Source organism: Pseudorasbora parva, chromosome 17 (genome assembly GCF_024679245.1).
Source record: "Pseudorasbora parva isolate DD20220531a chromosome 17, ASM2467924v1, whole genome shotgun sequence".
NCBI lineage: Eukaryota > Metazoa > Chordata > Actinopteri > Cypriniformes > Gobionidae > Pseudorasbora > Pseudorasbora parva.
This window is the reverse complement of record NC_090188.1, coordinates 17,854,374-17,878,167: the sequence shown is the minus strand read 5'-3', so window position 1 is coordinate 17,878,167 and position 23,794 is coordinate 17,854,374. Positions and strand designations below refer to the sequence as shown.

The 23,794-nt window shown below is 35.9% G+C and overlaps 1 protein-coding gene across 2 annotated transcripts in view; it reads left to right on the top strand.

Moving 5' to 3' along the window:
* galnt2 (UDP-N-acetyl-alpha-D-galactosamine:polypeptide N-acetylgalactosaminyltransferase 2) overlaps positions 1 to 23,794 on the top strand; it is a 93,207-nt gene that overhangs the window by 46,415 nt on the left and 22,998 nt on the right. For both annotated transcript variants that reach the window (XM_067422588.1, XM_067422587.1), the window contains exons 2-3: positions 9,001 to 9,088; positions 13,266 to 13,419. In XM_067422588.1, coding sequence (XP_067278689.1) covers positions 9,001 to 9,088; positions 13,266 to 13,419 — 242 coding nt within the window. The remainder of the gene's footprint in view (positions 1 to 9,000; positions 9,089 to 13,265; positions 13,420 to 23,794) is intronic.

Sequence of the window (23,794 nt, the reverse complement as noted above, 5' to 3'; positions counted from 1 at the left end):
TAAGACTTTTTCAGTGAGTTGTGATACTCTCCCAGTTCAACACTTCCATTTAACTTAGCAGGGCTCTGAATCTTAAGCAAACAGAATTGTCTGGATTGCTCTGTGCAAATCTTCATCAGCACTGGCGTTTTAGCTACATAATTGGGGTCTTGTGTTCTTGGAGGCTCTGTGTGTGGGAGGAACGAACGTTCATTCAGCCACACTAGCCTGACAGGTCTTGGTCAAATCGACTCACAGGTTCTAAGTGGCTCTCCTGCTGAGGGATGATGGGAATGAGGCTGTGGCCATGGGCTGTCAGCACACGCAGGGTGCCTTGGTTGATCTCTTGGCAGGTAATTGCAGTAATTCTGTGATGCTGGGCTTGATTAGCGAGCTGTCTGTGGGTGGGAGAACAGAGGTTTTGGCTCTTCAAAGCCTCTGTGCTCTGGCCAGGTGCTCTTCATTAGTTATACCAGCCCTGGGCAGCATGCTAATGGTTTTTCCTCATTCCGTCAGTGTACCAAGCAGCAAGAACGCAAGGTCATTTACCTCTGTTTAACGCGAGATGTATCTTTCTGATCCTGTTAATTAGAGGTGGGGTCATGATGGTTGACTTGTCCAAACACCAACACCATAGCAGACTGTATTTGTTTTTTATTAGCATGCGGACAGACCCCTACCCCCTTAGGAAATGGATATGATCAGGGTGAAGTGAACCTCCTCAACCCTTATTGCTAAAGACCACAGGGGACTAGACAAGGATTATAGCTCATTGATGAATAATTATTTATGTAATAAAGAAATCTAATTTAAACCATGTACAAGTTCTTAGAAATGTACTCTTTGTATTCATGTCGGCTTATATTATATTATATTATATTATTATATTATATTATATTATATTATATTATATTATATTATATATTATATTATATTATATTATATTATATTATATTATATTATATTATATTAATTATATTATATTAATTATATTATATTAATTATATTGTTTTATACACTTCTTTTTGTACATTTTATAACTTTTATAAAATCAAGAAACATTTGTGTGATATAACGTTAACATAAAGTAATTCAAGCTCGGAAAATGTTATGTTTGAGTTCACATCACATCTAATCATTTTCAAAGTGTTTTTTTTTTGTTCAAGGTAAAAATATTTTTTAATGAATTTATTATAATCACAATGAACATGCATTTAATAAAATATTCATTAATAAACAGGTGTATAACATTATTGCATGTATGAATTGCATTTGTAATGTTTTTTATAACAAATTCGTATATCTTTATTTTTAATAACAGTAAATCTTAGAAATGTTTTCTTTTCTAGCAGTGAGTAGTGTAAAATCATGTCTCTGATTGAACATTTTCTAGTGACTGATCACATCTAAATTTTTCAATTGGCCAAATTGAATTTCTGTGAATTGATGCAATTTAATTCTCAGAAATTCAATTTGGCCAACTAAAAAAGGTAGATGTAATCAGTCACTAGAAAATGTTCAATTGGGGCCTGAATTATTTTTTACAGTGTTGTTGGGTTAAGATTTCAGCACATAGCTGTACTTGACAGATGAGAGATAAGGCAACTTAAACAATTATGTATTATTGTATGTCAAATTGTAAGCCGAAGGAGTTTAACTGCCTTCTGGGGCTCTTTGTTTTAGTGTCCGTTTTGCCACACCTAGGGTAATGTTGTAAATCCAGCACAATGTAATCATTAGACCTCCCGGTGACCTTCCTCCAAGTGAGGTTGGCTTTAGCAAACAAGAACTCATGACTCATTCTAAAATATGCAAATCCAAAGATATAGCATACATATGATACAAACCTTATATACTCAGCTGAAGCAGCCCAAGCCTTATCACCTGAAAAGGAAAAGTTACTCCACCTCCGTCTAATGGCCCTTCATGACTGCTTTTCAGCAGTGTATGTCTTGGCATGAAGCAAAACTGTCATTGATTGACATTGCATTGTAAATATCCATATTTATATACATATATATATATATTTGTAAATGGACTGCATTTATATAGCGCTTTCAACAGACCCTACGGCCATCCAAAGCGCTTTACATATTGCCTCACATTCACTCTCTCATTCATACACCGACGGCGATGTCAGCCATGTAAGGCACCATCCAGCTCATCGGGAGCAGTTTGGGGTTAGGTGTCTTGCTCATGGACACCTCGACACTTGGTCAGGTGGAACCGGGGATCGAACCACCAACCTTCCGGTTTGTAGACAATCTACATGAACCACTGAGCCACTGCTGCCTTCAATTTTTTATTATTTTCAATATATATATTGAAAATACCCAAGATTGCTTGAAGAACATAGATCAGTCATATACTGTTGCAATGGTGTGTTAGTTCTCTTCATGCTTAATCAGTCAAAATATCCAACACTAACTTCCCTCTGTCTAGTTTATTCGGTTATATATCATTGCTTGCATATCACAAGTGCCCACTACTGGCAGTACCCTTGAAATGTGTTTAAATAGAACATCCTAAGCCCTTGATCACTGGAATCACTGTCTGTGTATGTATGTTGGAGAAAATCTAAAAAATGACACAAATGAAAATAACAAAAATACTGTAAACTATACCTGTGTAAAATAATCCCACAAGGTATTTTAAGGTAGTTACAAGTAGTAATGCAGTTAAATGTAAAAAAAAAAAAACTTCCAATAGTTGTGTAGGGTGGCGGTAAATTAAGCGCAAAATGCTGTGATGTCGCAGTTATGGGTCATTTTGGTCTATTGATCCATCTAAAGTGTGCATATTGAGCTGACTTGCACCCTAAATCGAGGGGTTGATGGTCTGTTCAAATAAACTTCCTTTGCCCACTTGACGAAATTGAATGCACTTTAAAATAGCTGGGATTCCCCCAAGGGGGAAGTGCTTAAGGAAGTTTAGTGTATGTCTAAAAGTGGAGTTAAACGCAGTCTTAGTCCATATTAGGTTTTTTTTGGAATGTCATAAGTTGTATTACTCCTCTGAATCTCACTTGTGGACTTTCTGCATGAGTATGCCCTTCGGTGTCAAGTTTGAATGAAACATTAAGTTTAGCATTCCATAATCCTCACATTGCCTTATTACTTGCACTGGATTATTTACGTGTCATTTTATCATGTGTACTACGGTTATCAGCAATACCGCTATATTGAAGAAAACTGTTGAGTGGAGAATAAGTCATGTTGAAGCCAGGGACATCACCTGGTCATCTTTGAAGGTTAATCGAATTATGGTTAGAAATGAGGAGACGTGTGCTTTATAAATAGTCTTAATTCTCTGAGTCATTGATGTAGTTTCTGTTTGTATTTCAAAGGTAACACACCTTAGGTACCAGCTTTGTTTGGAGTCAGGGTGCTTGTGTGGTCTCTAAGATGGCCTGACATATAGCGTTCAATAGTTTGGGGATCAGTAAGATGTTAATATTTTTGTTCAGGAAGGATGCACTTGATTGTTTGAAGAGTAAAAACATATTTGTTACAAAATATTTCCTTTTTTTTTTTTAAATCCTGTCCTTTTGAACTTTCTCTTTATCAAAGATAAAGTATGAAAATCTTGACAATTTTTCATGACAAAAGTATGTTTTCCACAAAAAATATTTTCAATAGTTTTCAATACTGATAAGAAATGTTAACAAAGCAAATCTGTAACAATGATTTCTGAAGGATCATGTGACACTGAAGACGGGAGTAATGATGCTGAAAATGTAGCTTTCATCACAGGAATAAGTTACATTTTAAAATGTATTAGGAGAGAGAACATTTATTTAAAATGAATATTTCACAATATTAGCCTACTGTATTTTTATTTAAAAAAATGCTTAATATAAGAGCATGAGGGACGTCATGTTTAACTCTGGTTAGTGTCATTTGCTTAATGACTTAAATTAAATTAAATATAAAATTATGTCTGTTTGGTTCACTGCTGATTTAATTATTTTTTGGGGGGTACCATAGGATTCTTAAATACCGGGTATTAAATATAGCATAAAGATCCCTTAATAATGTCATTTGAATGAATAATTCTTTCCCTAATGAAATACATTAAGCAGTCAGTGCTACATCACACACTTTTTTTTTTTTTTTTAATTGTTAAGAGGGATTTAATTTTGAATCTAGTCTATCTATGGAGAAAATACATGTGGAAATATATTTGTTGAACATAGCGCTCTGCCTCTGAGTTTGGAATCTTAAGTATAGATCAACTTGGCTCACAATGCTTTTGAGAAACGCAGCACAGGATTGTGAGAAGTGTGTCGACTTGCAATATTTTTTTAGATGAAATGGTGCAGACTTATACCAGTTAAATGCATTTAGAAAAAGTGCGCCAGATTCAATTTTTATGCCCTTTATATTGCTTGATTTATATTAAACAAAATAATTGAAGATGGCAGCTTTTCAGATTTAACTCAGTTTTGTTTATTAATTTTTCTTTAAAATTTAAACTTATTTAATTGTCTATTTTTAATACAGATTTGATCTAATTATCCTTTCATTTCATGAAAATAAAATGTCTTATTAAATCCGCTTTCATATTGGTTAATTTAGCAGACTAATGATTTTAAAATACTACACTGCTTATTACAAATGTAAGAGTTTGCGATTCTGAAATGGTGGACACATTGCAAAACACTTAATTTCACTTCCTCTCTTTTTCAGCCTTTCTTTATTAACTTTTATGTTGATAAAAAAAATGCTCTCTTAAATGACTTTCCGCTGTCAACTCGTGCAACTTCCGCCATCTTTGAACTATTCCCATCACTGATCAAACTGAATCTTTAATTAAGCTCCATGTCACCTGCTTGGAGTCAGAGGCCAGACTGTGACTCATTTCATTCCCCAGTTCACAGCATGACTGCTGATTTCTGGGTGTGATCGGGTTGAATAATGCTCTCTTTAGACAGCAGGTGAACTCGCCTTGAGTTTTTCCATCTATGAGGAGTTGCCGTGTCAGGTGGTAACTGGTAGTCTGAATGCAAGGCACACACACTCAGACACATTTGATGGAATGGCACAGCTGGACAGAAAAAAAAAAAACAGAGTAAACCCCATTGCCACAAACAACAGTTTAGGTCTGGAGCTGTTGGATGGCTCAAGCAGTCAAATGTTTTCGGTCTTTTCAGCATTACCATTACAAATATTTACATCAATCTGTCCATTACAGAGCCTGCTTTATAAAATGAAAGCACTTCTAGTTCTTTCTTTCATTTTTAAATACACCAGTATAAACTAATTTAAAGCATTAGTGCACCCAAAATGTTTAATTCCTTCATTAATATTTACTCAACCTCATGCCAAGCTCCAGAATGACAAAAAAAGCTTCATAGAATTTGACTTGTGCTGTATTACAAATGTTTTGAAGCCATACAACAGTGACTGCATGACAAATGAGTGAACATTTTGTTGTAGTTTACATGTACATTTCATTTGAGCTGAGCTAAATATGATTCATTGAAAATGACTTATTCGTTTATATCACTGCTTCTGCCCTGCAGAGCTACTGTACAGCAGACGTCAAACAGCATTTCCTAATTTTGTCATTTTTGAAGCTGGACATCCCAAGTTTTCATGACTTATTAAATAAAAAGCAGGATGTTCTTCAAAAATGTACCTTTTTGTTCCACAGAAGTAAGATGGGGAGTAAATGATGACTGAATTTATTATTTTTTGTCTCTCTACAAACATGCAATAAAAACCTGAATCTAGACACTTTAAGATTTGCTCGGAGCAATATGCTAGAATTTAGCGTGCATTAAATATATCCACACCTGTGCCGTCAATCAGCTTCCCACCCAATAGTCAGTGGTTGCAGTAATGCACCGATTCCTTTGCTAAATATATTACATTTTGATGTCTGCTTCACTCTTCCTGTCTTGGCATCACAGAGCTGACTTAATTTGATTATTTTAAGAAGAGGTTTTTACCGCATTGCATATTTAACCCTCACATATGGGCTTGTCCAAACGCATGACGTTGTGCATTGAGCTGTGATGTTAAAATGTTTTTGATTTGTTTTGACACCCAACCATGGATTGCGGCCTGCTCCTGTTGTAACACAGCACTATGGAAACCCATTTGTTCCAGCCTGTTGCACACAGTAATGAAGGGATAAAATAGTCCTTTTTGTTTTGTGCTGAGGTGAACTGCATCTTGTACGCCCTTCCTGGCAGCTGACAATGACACGAAACGTTACTCACCGACATGCCATTGTCTCCATCTTTTCTACCTAAATTGCATTTTAATGATTGATTGATGTTACCTTTACACAAATTTACTTAATAGCAATGAGCTTGTTATCATAGCAGATTGGAGTTCAAATACGGTAACCATTGAATTGACCAAAAAGAGAGCTTGAGGAGCTTGTTTTTTGGGCCGTTTTGCAAATTTAAGCAATTTTTTTTTTTTTTTATACTTCGATACAGATGAAAAGGAACATTTTTGGTTACGCTTAAGTATGGGGAACACACATTCACATTAACTACGACTTTTGCCTCAAACTCCTTATTTACTGCTTATTAGTAGTTAGTAAGGTAGTTGTTGTAGCGTTTAAGTTTAGGTATTGGGTAGGATTAAGGAATGTAGAATACAGTCATGCAGAATAAGGCATTAATATGTGCTTTATAAGTACTAATACACAGCAAATATCATAGTAATATGCATGCTAATAAGCAACTAGTTAATTGGTAATGACTGAACCTTAAAATAGTGTTACCACATTTTTATAGTGGTTTGTCTGTCTTTATAGTAGTTACTTTCGAAATTGTGTGATCTGTGCCATTTTGAATATTTAACTGACAAAATTAAAGGGGTATTATTGAGACACCAAAGTATAAAGACTGTGAACCCCTTACAACATTAAATGATGAATGGGCATAGATTGCAAATTTAATGTGCTTTGAAGACTAAGCTTTCTTATCTGGCATATCATTGCCAATAGCACCTAATAGGTCATGGGCTATAGAAGACCAGCTGCTGAGGGGAAGCTCCGTGAAGCTTGGCTGGACGTTCCTCTGTGCTCAGCGTTCTCACACCTGCTCCCTCACCCTGCTGACCCAAGAGCCAGAATTCCCTAACATGAATCACAATCTTGGTCAGGTGAAAACTCTGGCTTTGCTAGAACATTCAACAAAGGCATCATGATGATTTGAGTTATTGTAACATTGGGAATCTAGTTCCAATTCTAACATTATTTGGTGGTTTATATTAAAATCAAATCATTGATCTATGTCAGTGGATCTCGCCATTTTAACATTGAATAGTTGATCTCCCTTTGTTTTTTTGAGCTCTTAGCTGCTCAGTGCTGATATGTTCATTTGAGGCACAAACCCTCTAAAGGAAGTTACAACAGCTAACCGTATAAAATGGTCATGAGGGATTTACTTTTTTTTTTTTTTTTTACAGTGGGACATTTGTGGTTTTGATCCTTAGAGTCATGTTTTCCTAGGCTTGTCGACCAGAAGCTTGTCCAAATGAGCTTTGGAAGTGGCTCCGCTATCCGAATCTGCCCTGGCTGTCCAGACTGCACATTTATTTACTGCTAACCTTGGCAGAGGGTTGGGTGTGAATTATTACTAGCTCTTGTGTTTTGTTGCATGGTTGTTTGTTACTCATGGGCTTGGCCTTGACACGATTGACAGAATACCCATATTTTCCGACATTTGTTATCAAGGGAGGTGGTTATCAAGTTGACTGTTTTTTGATGCCAAGGCTCCTGTAGATTGTGATCTTCACCAGCTTTGTTTCTGCTCTAGGCCTTGTTTTGCCCTGGTTTTTTGGGAATAATGTCTGCTCTGGCTTTCTTCTTGCGTTCATGGTCTATTTGTGGGTACCAGTTCCAGTGGAATTTCATGATTCTAGATGCCAATTTAGATGCCATAACAATAAAATATGCTAATGGTCATTCCTATTTGTGGAAAAATATAAGTATATTCATAATAAATAATGATGAATGTGAAATTATGATTAACCATTACAAATTGGAAGAAAAAAATAAAATAATGAAAAACTAATACAAAGACAGTCATGGTTGAATTACTTTATTTATTACTTTTAAGTCCTTGACATGTTTCTTTGTGTGTGTAAAACAGTTTGCAATTCCTCCATGACTGACTTTGTTCAAAGGTCTTTTGGCAACATGCGGCTAATAAATAAAATTGTGAAGGCAGAGAACGATAATAACAGATATTTACAGATTACACACTAGTCTAAAACTCTCGCAGGCTCAAGTAAATGCCGTCAGAAAGCAGTCAAAATGGGCTTTAATGAACAGTTTGCACAAAACAGAGCCCTCAGGTTTTTCTGCTTGTCCCGGAGATTACCGTAATTTCCATATTAGGCGAACACAGCTATTTTCATGCATTTGGCTTAAACATTGCAGCAGCACTCGGGTATTACATTTTTTTAGTTTGTGTTTGGTATACTAATTCTTTGAAAGCATTTATTGTCCATTATTGTCATCTGTTTGGATGTGTTCTTATGAATTATAGCTGTCAATTGTTTTTAAAATGATTGTTTAGAGAGATTTTTTTTGTCAACACCTCGGCTGATTTATCTGCTGCTATAATTCCCTTGAAAATAAGTGGATATGATCAAACTCAACAGGAGGAGAGAGATATGCAACACAACACAAGCTCCTGCTCATGGGATCTGTGGTTACTACAGCAACTAGAAAATTAACTTTATTAAAACTGGACTTAATACAGTGGAGAATAAAATTGATGTGACGTAATCTAGAGTTTTTAGGTTTGGACTTGGCAAAAAGCTATTCTGTCCTCTTGGAATCTGCATGAAGAAAAATGTCAGACCCAGGGTACTATTACTGTTCTGTGAATGTTTTCCTATAATACTAAAGGCAGTATTCTACTGCACCAGTGACTTACTACAATGAATATAACCGCTTGATTAAAACCAGTTAACATTTTTGTTGTTCATCTACCGTTTTAACCTGCCGCAATATGACTTTATACCCATGATCTGTTCTTCTCTTTGGCAGGATGACTGGAGTGGCATTAATTCAAACAGAATTCAATCACACAGCAATGCAGATGACAAAGCCCACAGCCTAGAGACTCTTCCTCCAGGTAAGAGCCAACCTGACAACCCATGTGTATAATCAGCTCATGTCAGGCTTAGCCCGCTCATAATTCAAGTTTTCGTTTTCCGTCCCAAATGAATAATAGAGCGTTTCTTCTCAGTGAAACACTCAAAGTTGGACTTTAATGAACAGCTTGCACAAAACAGGGCATTAGGATTTTGTTCTCCCATAAACAGGACTTAACCTGAGGTTTTTTGTGGGTGTAGGTGTAGAAAATCTCACTTGAGGGTACTTAAAAATGCATGAGAGTAATCTGAGAGTGGTTGTATAACTGGCCTTAAGACAAGAACTCAGTGTCTTCACTCTTTTTCCCTTTTTTTTGGAAATGTACTCCATTGCGACCCAACTGAACTGGGCTACTTAATACATTAAGGTATCATATGCTTTTTATAGACTTCCTGCATTTAAGAGCATTATTGTAGTAGGGTTGAGAATGCATTATTTATTTAGCTAGTTAGTTTCTGTGGCATGCAATCGCTCTGGAACTGAGGTCCACGGAGAGCTGTTCTATTAAATTTGTCATAAACATCAGATTGCATTCATGTGTTGTTGCATGCCATACAATGTTTCCTGTCTGTTGTTGTTCTCCCAGGCACTGTTTCTGGGAATCATCAGTTTAGTTTCTTGTCTCCCTGTTACTCCTGTAATTTAGGTCACCCAAAAGATTTCCACAGAGCTTAACATTCACATAGGAGTACCTGATTTTATCTGTAATGATTTAGAGAACAGATTTAAAGAGAGAGTGCACCAAAAAATTGCCATCTGCTCACCCTCATGTTGTTCCCGTTTGATGTTTCTTCCTTTTGTAGAACATGGATGTAACAACTTGCTATATAATTAACATTACATACAATTTGCGGTTTTAAAATCATTCTTTCAGAATTATTTTTGCACTATTCAGAGAGTCATCTGAGCTGATTTACTAAGAATTTAATGACTGATTAGTCTATGATTCAGATGAAATGCATTTTCCAGTTTGAGTCCTTTTGAGTCACAAATAGTAAGAAATGTGAATTACTTTAAACTAGTTGAGGCCAAAAGATTTCTGTCTATTAGTGAACGATCAAATTGAATGAATAAAGTAGTGTTACGTAGAACCATTTTTAAGACAATACCTAAAAAATCTGAATGCATCAGGTTGTGATGAATTCTAAACAGTTCCTTTTGAATCTTTGTTCTTTTCAGATGGATTCGTCAGTCAGTTCAACTGATTCATTAAAGAGAATCATGATTCATTAATGAATTTCACCTAGACTTTGGTGACCCTGACTGTCCAGTGTCCCATGACTATACAGCAGGCAAGGTTTTTATGAACAATGACTTAAATTTCAGTGTGTTTATCACACAAAGCCATTTTGACATTAGAGGACCTGGAATGATCCCCATAAGCTGCTTTTATATTACTTAAGTCACATTTTAACTTTTTGCAACTTGATATTGGGGGTTGCCAGTCTTATTTGTTGGAATGGAAAAAGGCTTGGTCATCCTGCTAAGCATGTCCCTTTTTGCTTTATAGACAAAAAAACTCACAAACTGTTTTGCACTAAATTAAGATTATAAGTATTAAAGGGATATTACTGTTTTAAGGACTCTGAGTACTGAATGAGTTCTTTTGGACTAGTATTGAATGAGTCAACAGATCTATGTCAGTGTTTCTCAGAAGTTTTTCTTTTTCTTTCCCCCCCCTCAAAATCATGATCATAAATATTTATTTAGAATACTTGTTTTGTGCACCAGTTGGGTCACGTAGGTCTAAAAGAAGTGCCTCCTATCATTTTTAGCAATATTAAACGTATAATATTTTGCAGTAAAGCATGAAGTGTGTGCTCACTCTGGGTAGGATTAAGGTATAGATCATGTTGCTATATAGTATTTCAGCCTGGGAAGTGGTGATCACATTCTTCCTCTTACTCCCTGTCTATAAGTGCACGCTGTGTGTCGGAGAGCACTTTGTCTAGAATCTTGCAGTGTCAAGTGAAGTGTGGAGGTCGCAGCTGAGATGCTCTGTTCTCCTTTGAGCATCTAATTAGTTTGATGACAGCCCCTGCAGTCCTCTGCCGTGGGACGAGCTATCGACCTCGCACAAGGAGAGTTTGTGTTTTTTTTTTTTTCTGGGTGTTTCTTACCAAGCTTTCAGCTGTGTTATGCATTGTATTGAAGATGCCAGATTTTGATACTTTGGTTTTCCGTGGGCAACTTTTGACCTAAATTATAGTCCTAAATTATTGAGATGACCTTTTTCTAATTATTCTGTCCCAGCCATTGCAGACGGTGAACTTTATTTATATTGCGTGACAGGGTTGTTTTTAATGTGACTGACACCCTTTGGTAGATCATTGCAGTTGGTGCAATGCAGTTCAGGATAATTAATCTCCGCTTTAAATAACCTGAGCGTCCCCGATTACATCACTGTTGTGCATCAAGCGTGACATTGATCCATTGACATCTCTGCATTTTTATTTAGAAAAATAATAAATAAATAAAAATGTGTGCTATGTAATTGTAAATGTGCAAGTATTTTTTGCAGATGGTTTTTATTTTTCCAAATGGTTTAATTCCTTATCTGCTTGAATTACATTTTTATGCCGTCTCTTCATGTTGAACACAACTGGTCGGCACTCGGCAGGCATGAGCACCAGTCCCCTTCAGTACCATTTTGGGATGTTTATGGGTTTCATAGGGTTGACATGATCACTGGTTTTTGCACTTCAGAGTGCGTGATATCACCTTCAGAACGGTTTCAGAACAATGCGACATGTAGTCAAAAAGATAAGGGTATATTGTTTTATTGTTTAGTTTTTTTTTTCCTTCAAACTGTGTGGCCCTTTTTAGTTGTACTCAAGTCTGCATAATGTACCCTTACTTCTTCCTGTAACAATTTTTTTCAAACACTTTAAGTCGAATTAGTTGCTTGTTAGCCCATTTTTTGTGGCTCTTTTAGTTAAAAAAAAAAAAAAAAAAAGTTATTGTAGTTTTGTACATATTCCTTGCTGTATATATTAAAAACAGCCTTTTTAAATTATTAATACATTTAATAATAATGATGATGGTTTATAAGTTGCATTATTAGGCTGTTTTTATTTTTTATTTGTGGTATTGTATTTTAGTGTTCTACACTACACATACATGATACTACAAGATGTATTAGAAATGAACATGACAGAAACATTGTTTATGGTGTAGTGTATAATGAAGTGGTAAATGCTTTTAGACCATTATCTTTTCCTTTTTGGTCCTGCTCCTAATTTGAAGCATTGTCCCTTGTTCATTAACAATTCCCATGGTAGTGGTCTTGGCCTCTGAATTGATGTTAGCGCTCCGCTGGAGAGCTGGCATCAGTGGCGTGTAATTCTCAAACAGGTCGGCCTAATTATAATGCAGAAGACGTCTGCCAGAGCCCTGCTAAATTAATTGCTTATAGTCTTTTGTAATGATAGATAACATAATCGAATTCTGCCACATGTTTCTAGGTCTAAGTATCATCCCAGCCATCTCTGCCATTTAACTCAATGACAACGGTCTGTTAGCGACCACTGCCGCCATGTTACTGTGGGATATGACTGACATCAAAATGGAAAAATAACACTTTGTTCTTCAAGAGGAAAAGCTGAGCTTGTGGTTGGGAAATCATTTAGAGCAGACTATTATGGAATTGTTCCATTTGGCAAATATCCTCATATATTATCATTTGGTGAATGTGTTCTATGACAGATTCACCTGGGTTGTAATCAACTAAAGATGTCTAGCCAGCTCCTTTCACGTTCTTTTGGGCAACTGTGATTTATAATATAATAATGGGCAGCAGCGCATTCTGGGCTTTTGTCTTGGTTAAGAGACGATTTTGAGAAACACGAGCATTTCATTCAAAACTGCTCAACTGCACTTTTCTTCTTTTTTTAATATCGTTTGGATATTTGTCCTTGGTAAATGAAAAGCACGATGTCTTGAGTGATAGGGGTGTCTTCGGACATGTCCTTACTGACAAATTGATAGCTCCAGAGTTGTTCAGAATGTAAAGTAGCCTACCAGTATGTTAAAGTTGTCAATCCACAGTATTTGGTTTATGTGCATACTGGGTAAAAATAACCATTTGCTGTTGTTGTTGTTGTTATAAAGATCCTCTGACATCCAGTGTTTAATCATCTGTTTGCCACGTTTTTCAGGGAAGGTTAGGTGGCAGGACTTTGACCAGGACCTGTACGTGGGAGCAACTGTGGTGAGGCCAGGGCAGGATCCCTACGCCCGCAACAAGTTCAACCAGGTTGAGAGTGACAAACTCAGAATGGACCGCAGTGTCCCTGACACCAGACATGACCAGTAAGTCCCAGTCAACGCTTTAGCTCAACTCAAGAAATGAGTTCAAATCTGCTAAAATGTATAATTTTATTGGAAATTTTAATTTGATCAAAATTAGGAGCTGTTTACACTACACCATTTTCAGCTAAAAAAAAATGTTGGCTGTTCATTTACACAGCAACAGCGTTTTGGGCACCTGGAAATGCAAACTTTTTTTAAAAAAGGTTTTCAAAGTAAAAAGTTTTTGAAAACGATGCAATTATTGTCTCCATGTAAACTACAAAAGTGTGAATTTGTGAAAATGTGATGTCACGCACATGCATGTTCTGCCTATAGGCGCATAGTTTTTCTTTACAAAGTGGCATTGCCAACTACTGGCCTGGTAGCATAATACAGCATTTTTAATCATTTCCACGGATCTTCTGTGAACGGGAATCATTTGGCAATCTTGTCATCTGTATGTGGAAAAACTGTAGTTTTAAAGCAAACAATCTTAACAGATTTAGACTCAAGTAGTGTTGCTTCTTGTTCAGTTTTCTAGTGATGGGAAGTTCGGATCTTTGAATCTCGTTCAGCAAAATTAAAGGAACACGCCAACTTTTTGGGACTTTGGCTTAAGTGTATCCCCCAGAGTTAGATAAGTCCATATATATCATTCTCATCTCCGTGCATCCCATAACTCAGTCTGACACACACTCTCGCTAGCCTAGCTTAACACAAAGACTGGAGCTATATGGCTTCAGCTAGCCTACTGCTCAATAAGTGACAAAATAACGCCAAAATTTTCCTATTTACATGTTGCAATGTGTATAGTCACAGTGTGTACAAATAACAAGGTTACATGAGACACAGCCATCTTATAAACATACTATGGACTATATTCTCAGAAGGCGCAGCACTGCTCCATTTTAAAAAAAAATATAATAATATATTCATTTAAAAAAATGTTTTTTTTTGGACAATGAACCCACAGACAAAAATTGAACTGCCTGAGTTAAAACAGCCAATCCCCCCTCCAATTACCTCTAGCACCGCTCATTTGTTACTGTGACAGAGCGCGTTCATGACAACACAATACTAACATTATAATACTAACATTACTGGGGATACATGGAGCACAGGAAAAGTTCAATACAGTAGTGACCACCCTATTCATGTACAGTGTCATAAACGTTATTAGATCTAGCTAACGGCTCTGTTACAGTAGGCTAACTTACGCATCTAAAAAACATAACGGAACACTTACCGCAGCCGTGGGTGATCTGCTTTGTCCCGTCTATATTATCGATGGGATGACCGTATCCTTCAGCACACGTTTCATGTTTTTTTCCGAAATAGTCGTCCTCTGTGAAATGTTCAGAGCAAACCCGATGGCACTTGATGATGGCTACAAGTGTTTTGGTCTATATCCAGAGCAGGTAGCCATTGATTCATCAGGTCAGCGTTTTGGGTTGGAATTCTATGGAATATCATTGTATTACCTGGTCTCCCCTGTTTATTGTCGTGGGCCTTCACAATACAGCGAACACCCATGATTGTAAACTATCTAGCAATTACTCCAACTCTGAGCGAACTCTCTGCTTCTCACCGCGGGGCTACTCAGGTGCTGCAAGCAAATCACTCCGCAGAAGTGGAGCAGTGCTGCGCCTTCTGAGAATATAGTCCACAGTATGTATATGTTTATAAGATAACTGTGTCTCATGTAACCTTGTTATTTGTACACACTGTGACTATACACATTGCAACATGTAAATAGGAAAATGTTGGCGTTATTTTGTCACTTATTGAGCAGTAGGCTAGCTGAAGCCATATAGCTCCAGTCTTTGTGCTAAGCTAGGCTAGCGGGAGTGTGTGTCAGACTGAGTTATGGGATGCACGGAGATTAGAATGATTGATATATATGGTCTTATCTAACTCTGAGGGATACGCTTAATAAGCCAAAGTCCCAAAAAGTTGGCGTATTCATTTAACAAACCTTTTTTTTTCCCTAGCTATTTCGTTAATTTCGGTTAATAGCCACATTCCCCCAAAACCTCTCTAGCAAGTTATGAGAAACCAAAATTATAAATTCATTATTTTGTGACAGCCACATAAGCCCTGCAATCTGTAGCAGAAACCAAAATGATTAGTCTTCTGGTCCAAGTGTTCGTTTTTTAGTCACGTGACATCCCCATAGGCTGAAGCTATGCATTCTGAAGCGGAAACAAACGATTTATTAACCTTCCAAGTCTTTTGGTCCGAGACTTTCATTTTGTCACTTGACTGCTTAACGGCTCAATATTACAGTCTGTAGTTGTGTTTGACTTGAACGTTCATACATAAGCGTCATGTGCTTCAAGTTGAACACATGCACCTATTATTACTAATGTAGTATTATATTTTGTGTTATATTTAGAAATTATTCTGTGCAAGACCATAGTTTAATATATTCATAAAGCACAGTTGCTTCAGACAAACTCAAGGCCACACAATCAGATGGGTCAAGAGAAGCTGCGTTTAAAACAGGATACGGACAATTTAACATTGTACATGTTGAAAAGCTTCACTAAAGGATCTGCTCATCTCCTCCCTGGAACTCACTTATGCGTGTCTGCCAAGATGTCGCCAGATAAAGGAAATTGTGCACAATTCATACAAAAGAGTGTGTGCTGTGTTTATAATGTCTAGTGCATCATTGCTATGTTGAAAATGTGTGACCTACACAGACAATTTCTATTAAATGTCTGCAAATGGAAGGTATATTAATATTTTAGTTTAATACTAAACTTTTTAAGGGTGATATGTATGCATGTATGTATTTTTTATTTATATATATATATATATATATATATATATATATATATATATATATATATATATATATATATATATATATATATATATATATATATATATATATATATATATATATATATATATATATATATATATATATATATATATATATATATATATATATATATATATATATATATATATATATATATATATATATATATATATATAATTATTTTTTTATATATAAAAGAAAAAATAACCCACCAAAAGTGAGTGACTTATTATGCTTGAATCCTAAATATAAAACTGCTGATTTGTAAGCTGTAACATTTCTATATTGAGCTATTTTTCATTCCGTAATAACATTAATAAATCATACAAGACAGAGATGTATCCTTAGAGGGGGAAAAACGCTGATCCAAAATTTCTTAAGTCAATAATATGGGATTTCCCCATACATTTTGTATTTTATGATTTATGTTTTTATTCATATAAAGTTAAGGCATTAACCAACTCTATTACCACATTCAGTGTCATAGAAACGATTTATAAATTGTAAGAAAGAAAAAAAATCAACAATTTGTGACCAGAAACACTACGTAATTGCAAGAGAAAAAATACATCTTAACTACCTGCTTATTTTTAAGGAGCGTTGAGAAATAACTAATTTATCTATGGAATACAGAAAAACTGTCACGTGACAATAGAATAAAAGGCTTGGACCAGGAGACGCAGGAGGTTTCCTGTACAAAGCCTATGTGGGAATTAAAACATGTTGCACATGCACGATCAAAACAAAAATAACGTCTCTGAGACAACTCCTTATTCCCGAGTCATATAAAGGATTCGGTCATGAATGACCCATCACTACAGTTCACTTAATTGAAATGAGCTAATGCTCAACACAATTTATTTTTTCCCCTAATTAATTTCATGGTGTGCAAGTCTGCAGCATGGTGTGAATGGGTAAAATAGAAGTTTATTCATTTGTTTGCATTAGGACAACATTAATCATTTTCATTCGTTTCAGTTCCTAGCATACATTGCATGGGTCTTGTTGGACAGAGTAAATGTTGAAATGAAGTACTAATGTGTTTTTGAGCAACATGAGAGATTCGGGGGGAGATTTGTTGGTGATCATTTATGTTTAAAAGTGATTCTCCTATAATGTGAACATTATAAGGAGGACAGGACAGGCTGAATATAATTTAAGATTGCTGTGTATGCTGCTTTACACTACAAACCCAAAACCCAGTCTGATCTGCAGACGATTTGATTTTGCCCGGCAACTCCACTGGAAACCTGTACATTAATTTCTACTGCTTCTGTTACACTTTTGCAGGAACCAATCACAGACTGGCTTATCCACCTGGCGCGCTATTGGCGGGTTTAACACAATGTCCGATAGAGAAGCGATGGGTCGATGCCCGTTGATCACACCTCTTTTGGTATGATTGGTTGAAGGACTATCCAATTGCGTACAGAGTCATTTGAATAATGCCAGTTGATCACGGCTCTTGTGCAGTTGAAAATCCTGAGCAAACTCCCCAGACCAATGTTCAATCTTAAATTGAGCTTGGTCTGGTGATAGCCAGACAACTTCAAGCCAACACCATTCACTTTTTATTTGTTGTTTTTGTTGGGCAAAAGTTTGGGGGTTGGTAAATAAAAAAAATTAAGTCTTTAAAGCTCACCAAGGCTGCATCTATTTGATCAAAAATACAATTACACAATCAATACAGTATAATTAATAAAAAAGTAACCTTTTAATTATAATATAATATGATATAATGTGTGTATTTATACTTAAATATATTTTAAAATATGGCAACTGAATTTTTACTCCAGTCTTCAGTGTCACATGAACGTCCAGAAATCATTCTAATATGCTGATTTGCTGCTAAATAAAGATTTCTTATTCTTATATATTCTGAATTATTTAAAGTGAAATAACTCACATTACTGAACATTACACAGACTACTTACCATAAAATCACACTTAAACCATTTCCTTGTTAATCATTTGGTTCTTTAGAGCATCCACTAATAATGAACTGTTCCTATTACACCGAGTATTTGCCCCACATGTATGGTTCCTCCATTGCTTAATATATCCGATTTATTATGTAGTGAGCTTTACAACGCATAGTGAATGTGAAGAACGTTGGCAGTGCTTCTTTGTGGTAAAGTCAGTCAAAATTAATGTGCTAAATTAATTTCTGATTCTCATAGAGAGGCCTGTCATTTGATGGAGAGATGCTTACACAGCACAATGATAGAGAAATGCATGAAAAGCACTTCCCCAGTGAATCAGTGAGTCTTTTAAAACTTTGTCTTCATCTCTGTGTCGGTCATAGTGTCCTTGAGGTCCAGATTGTCTTCAGGGCTTCAGTGGCTGTCAGAGATGTCATGGCAGGGTCAACTGTACTAAATCATTAGGGTGTCTATGAGTAGAGCGGTGAATGTAAGTGGAAAGTAAATGAGTAGTTAAAATGGAGAATGACACTGTCCTTTTTGGTGCAGTAAATGTTCTTGAGTGTTATGATTCTAATCTGCAAGTCACACTTGTGTTTAAGCTGAAGGCTCTCAAAGGTGAAAATTGTTTTCTGAAGGAATGTCAGATTTGCTGATGACACAAATGAGAATTTCTGGGCACACATTTTTTCCTCTGATAAAACGCCACTTTCCATGCATCAAATAAGGTGTTGCAAAGCTATACATTGGGGTTTTGAACAGGTGTAGTGTCACTTTACGTTTTAGGATTTATTTTAGTGTTTTGAAATAATGGTTTTATACATTTTATACGGCTGAAATCAGAACTTCCTCTGCATTCCAATTTTTCGAACAAACTTTTTTTTGCTAACTTCGACTACTTTTTGGTGCTTTTTGGCTACTTTTGTTTAACCTAAAAATCCCTTTCAGTGTTCAACAACTTAACCGTTCTGAAGTTTAAAAATAATAATAATAATAATTTCAGTCTTTATTATTATTATTATTATGCATTATTTTTATTATTATTATTAATTATTAAACATATGAAGAGGGCCTTTGCATGCAGTACAAGACTTAGCCTGGATGCCAGCCGAACTCAGCCCCGCCCACAACATTTGAGCTCGGGCAGTGAGCTCGGGCTAGCACTTGATCCATAGAGGTGTGATTATGAAGGCGGAAAAAATGTTTTGTCATGGTCGCCTGCAAAAATTTGCATTCCTGGGTCTAAATGTACAGAAACTATACAGATAGTTTCAAAGAAGCTTTAGAGTGATGAACAGGAAAATAACGATTCAATAATGCAACAATTATGCTGTAAAACAGCTCTAAAAAAGACTAGTAAACTCTCAATGTTCATTTGAGATCAGTTCAATGTTGATTCATTTTGGTTTAATAACCTTAAAGTTCATAAGTTACGATGTATGTTTTAGATATTTATTTTTAATCGCTTTATTTTTATTGTCTGTGATCCAGGCCTCCGCGACAGTTATGTGACTGAAAACTATGAATAAAGCTCTTTCTGATTCTGAATGAGTTCAAATAATTTACTAAGCGTCCAACACGGTTTCTGTTCTCATCTAATAGTGTCAGTGCGTTCAATAATAAATATTAAGTGGACGTTAGTAATTTGTGTGCACACAAAATTCTATTGCAGTTTGAACATGGCCTAAGTCTCGAGTTTAAAAAGCTTCAGGATCCTTAGAAATGTTATCTGGGCCCCTGGACGTAACATCATTAGGGCTGCATTTAGCTGAGACCTTATCGATTGCGTCCATCAAACACTCATGTTACTGCTGTGTTATAATGACCAGATGTAACTGCCTTTGGTTGTGATTCAGAAAGCCTATATCTTCACTCAACCACTTTGAGAATCTTCACAGGAAACGTGTTTCCCTTATCTCGGAGGGCTGATGTAAAAACTATTGGGAGTTGGTAGTGCTTAAATGAATGTAAATTGGTCCCACAGCCAACTGTTGCCTGTGAATTAGCTGTTGTGAACGGTATGATGAATTAGTGCTCTTTTTTTAACTATGGGATGTTAGGCAGAAACAGATTGCTCTGGATATTTCAAGGATGATGTTTGCTGGATCCCAGGGGGTCCTTAAGTCTTCATTTAAAATCAGTTTAATCCAATTCAAGGTCATGAAAATCTTAAATGGTATAACAAAAGTCTAAATTGTCTTAAATTTGGTCCTTAAATAATAAACTCTTGCTGCCACAACAGCAATTGTAATTTGGCTTAATGGAGAAGTGGAAAGTAACTAAGTAAATTTACTTAAGTACTGTACCTAAGTACACTTTTTGAGTATATGTACTTTACTGGAGTATTCTTTTTTCTGGAAACATTACTTTAACTTCAATTTGAAAGACAAATATCATACTTTTACTCAACTACATTTCTATCAAGGTCAAAATTAAATTCTGTAGCAGCTTTTAAAGGCACTGGATGATATTTTGCATCTTTACAAAAAATTTTTGTTGTTGTGAAGTTTCCCCAAATTGTTTTTAACACTGATTAGTTTAAAGCAATGAAGACGGTTCCTTGGCACAGTATGTGGCCATGGCCATAAATAAGTTTAATTTAGTTGGCATACACTTGTAAAATAAAATGTAAATGTCTGGGAGAAGGAGAAGAGTAAACCGGTGAGAGAATATTAGATGTGCATCAGAGTATAGGGTCTATGCGTTCTGCCTCGAAGTGACAGCAGCTTTGTAAAGAGTTTTGTAACTTTTATTAAGTATTAAGTATTGAAATGAGTTTAAAGTATTCATATTCTAGCATGTCAGATGGAGAGTTACTGACTGCCTTAAACCACCATGATGGCATAATGTGCATTTATACAATGCATCCATAATAAAATAATGCATTTCCATAAGGAAATTTACTTTTGATACTTTTGAAACCAAATATTTCTGTACTTTTACTTAAATAAAAATCTGTTTATAGAACTTTCACTTGTAACAGAGTAATATTTGACCATTAGTACTGTTAGTAATAGAGTTGTGTACTTTGTCCACCTCTGGCCTTATATGATTGACTTTATTTAATTATAGTCTTAACATTGTAAAATGTTGCATATTTGATCTCTTAGACTTATTTTTTGAAAGTGGTAACCAATTTGGAAATATTCACTCACTCACTCAGACAGTTTAATTAATGAAAATTATAAAATATACATGATTTGTTTTCAGATGGTATAGGTATGTTTTCTGTGGACGTATGGTATTAGTTTTTATTTGTGTCTTAAATTGATTTGAACAACTTTGCTTTATAATATGAATTAATTTTTGTTGCTGGGAGCTTGCTGTGGAGTTTTTGTTGTCATACTTCAGTTAAATATTGTGTATTAATTTGTTTTAGTTATGTAATAGATGTGGACATGGCATTCATTGGTCTATTAAAGCGTTTGTGGAGAAACACTGAATGCGAAGTGGGTAAGAGTCGAGCACACTCAAACATTCATTGCCATCGCCGCTGTCTGTGGTCCTGTCATGTGGACTGACACAGGTTCTTGAAAAGCCCAGTGTGAGGGGTGGAGGTGCAGGCGGTTTAGGTTGGCCAGCGAGTGTGGTCATCAACCATTGTTTCCACTGAAAGCGTGCAGTGCAGGGCTCCCAGGGCTTGCTGATTTACTGCTGACATGCAGGAAGACTTGTCAAGAGGAGGGCAGCCCTGTTGTCGGTTGTCCGCTCTACATAAACAGGCTGCTTAGGAGATGCTGCGCTCTTAGGAAATTGCCCTCCCATCACACAGGAATGAGCTTGGCCCTTGATTAAAACAACATTTTTAAAAATAGTCCCCTGTAACATTTTAACCAATAAAAGCACCATCACTATCTTGTGGTGATTTGTGGTTACAGGAAGGAATGTTCATTGTTGGCGTGACTGTGTTGTTTACACGGTACTGCGAGTCGCTTGGACACTTCAAGTTCCTGACCTCAAGGCGTCCCATTTCCCACCTGGCGACGTGAACGTACAGTTTAAGAATTGGATGTTTGTTACTATTTAAAAATGCAGCCTATAATTCCAGGAATTCCAGTGCCCTTTTACCACCGGATTATGATTTGAGGAAATGTGAAACTCTTCACCCTTTACACAGGACACCCATTGCTGTTTTTAGATTATTATTATTTTATGAACATGCGTAATACAAACATCTTTGACAGCTGTGGCATATCTCAGTTTTTCCCCCCAGTGTCTAACCTAATGCACAGATATGGCTGATAAATGTATGATTTATTAACGTTACGTTTTATGGAAAAAAAGAAAGAAAAAAAAAAGAAAAGAAAAAAAGAAAACTAAAAACAATTATTTAAATACCACAAGAGCATTTAGACACCACATCAATTCAATTTATGACATGGTAAATGAATACTCATTTTGAGATTGTCTACTTAATCATACACTGCTAATATCATGTTAATTGCTATGAAAATGTGGTATTGTTATATAAGAGCTTTTATAAAGGTGTAATAGGAATAAAACTAATTATTCATTTACAGTACAGATAAATAAATGAAAAATATGCAATAATGTGCTGATTTATTACAGGTCTATACTATGTTGTCTACAAATAAAGTAAAAGTTTACAAAAAAACTAAAAAAGTTTGGACACTGTAAAAATTGTTAATAAAAAAGGAATGCATCAATTTACAAATCTCATAATTTTAAATCAAACGGCATGTCATCCGGACTAAAGAGGACAAGGAGAACCCAAGTTGTTATCAGCGCTCAGTTCAGAAGCCTGCATCTCTGCTGGTAAGGGGTTGCTCCCTTCTAGGTGTCATCTCTTTTAGGGAAGACCTTGCATTTTCCAACATGCCAATGCCAGACCACATACTGCATCAATTACATCATCATGGCTGCGTAGAAGGAGGTTCTGGGTACTGAAATGGCCAGACTGCAGTCCAGATCTTTCACCTATAGAAAACATTTGGCGCATCATAAAGAGGAAGATGCGACAAAGAAGACCTAAGGCAGTTGAGCAACAAGAAGCTTTTATTAGACAAGAATGGACAACATTCCTATTCCTAAATTTAGGGGTGGCAGTGGTTCATGTAGATTGTCTACAAACCGAAAGGTTGGTGGTTCGATCCCCGGTTCCACCTGACCAAGTGTCGAAGTGTCCTTGAGCAAGACACCTAACCCCAGCTGCTCCTGACGAGCTGGATGGTGCCTTACATGGCTGACATCGCCGTCAGTGTATGAATGGGTGAATGTGAGGCAAAAATGTAAAACGCTTTGGCCATAGGGTCTGTTAAAAGCGCTATATAAATGCAGTCCATTTACCATTTAAAATTCTAAATCCTAAAATCTCCTCAGAACCCAGACATTTGCAGACTGTTATAAAAAGAAGAGGGGATGCCACACAGTAGTAAACATGGCCTTGTCCCAACTTTTTTTTAGATGTGTTGATGCCATAAAGTTTAAATCAAATTTCTCAGTTTAAACATTTGATATATGTTTGATATGCATTCTGTTTTTATTCACTATTTGTACTATCCCAATGTACTGGTTCGTAAATAAATTAATTAGAGAAAAACTAATACGAACTAAAATTAATCATTTTAATTTCTAGAAGTGTATTTAGGCACAGCATTTTAATAAAATACTATATTTTACCTTG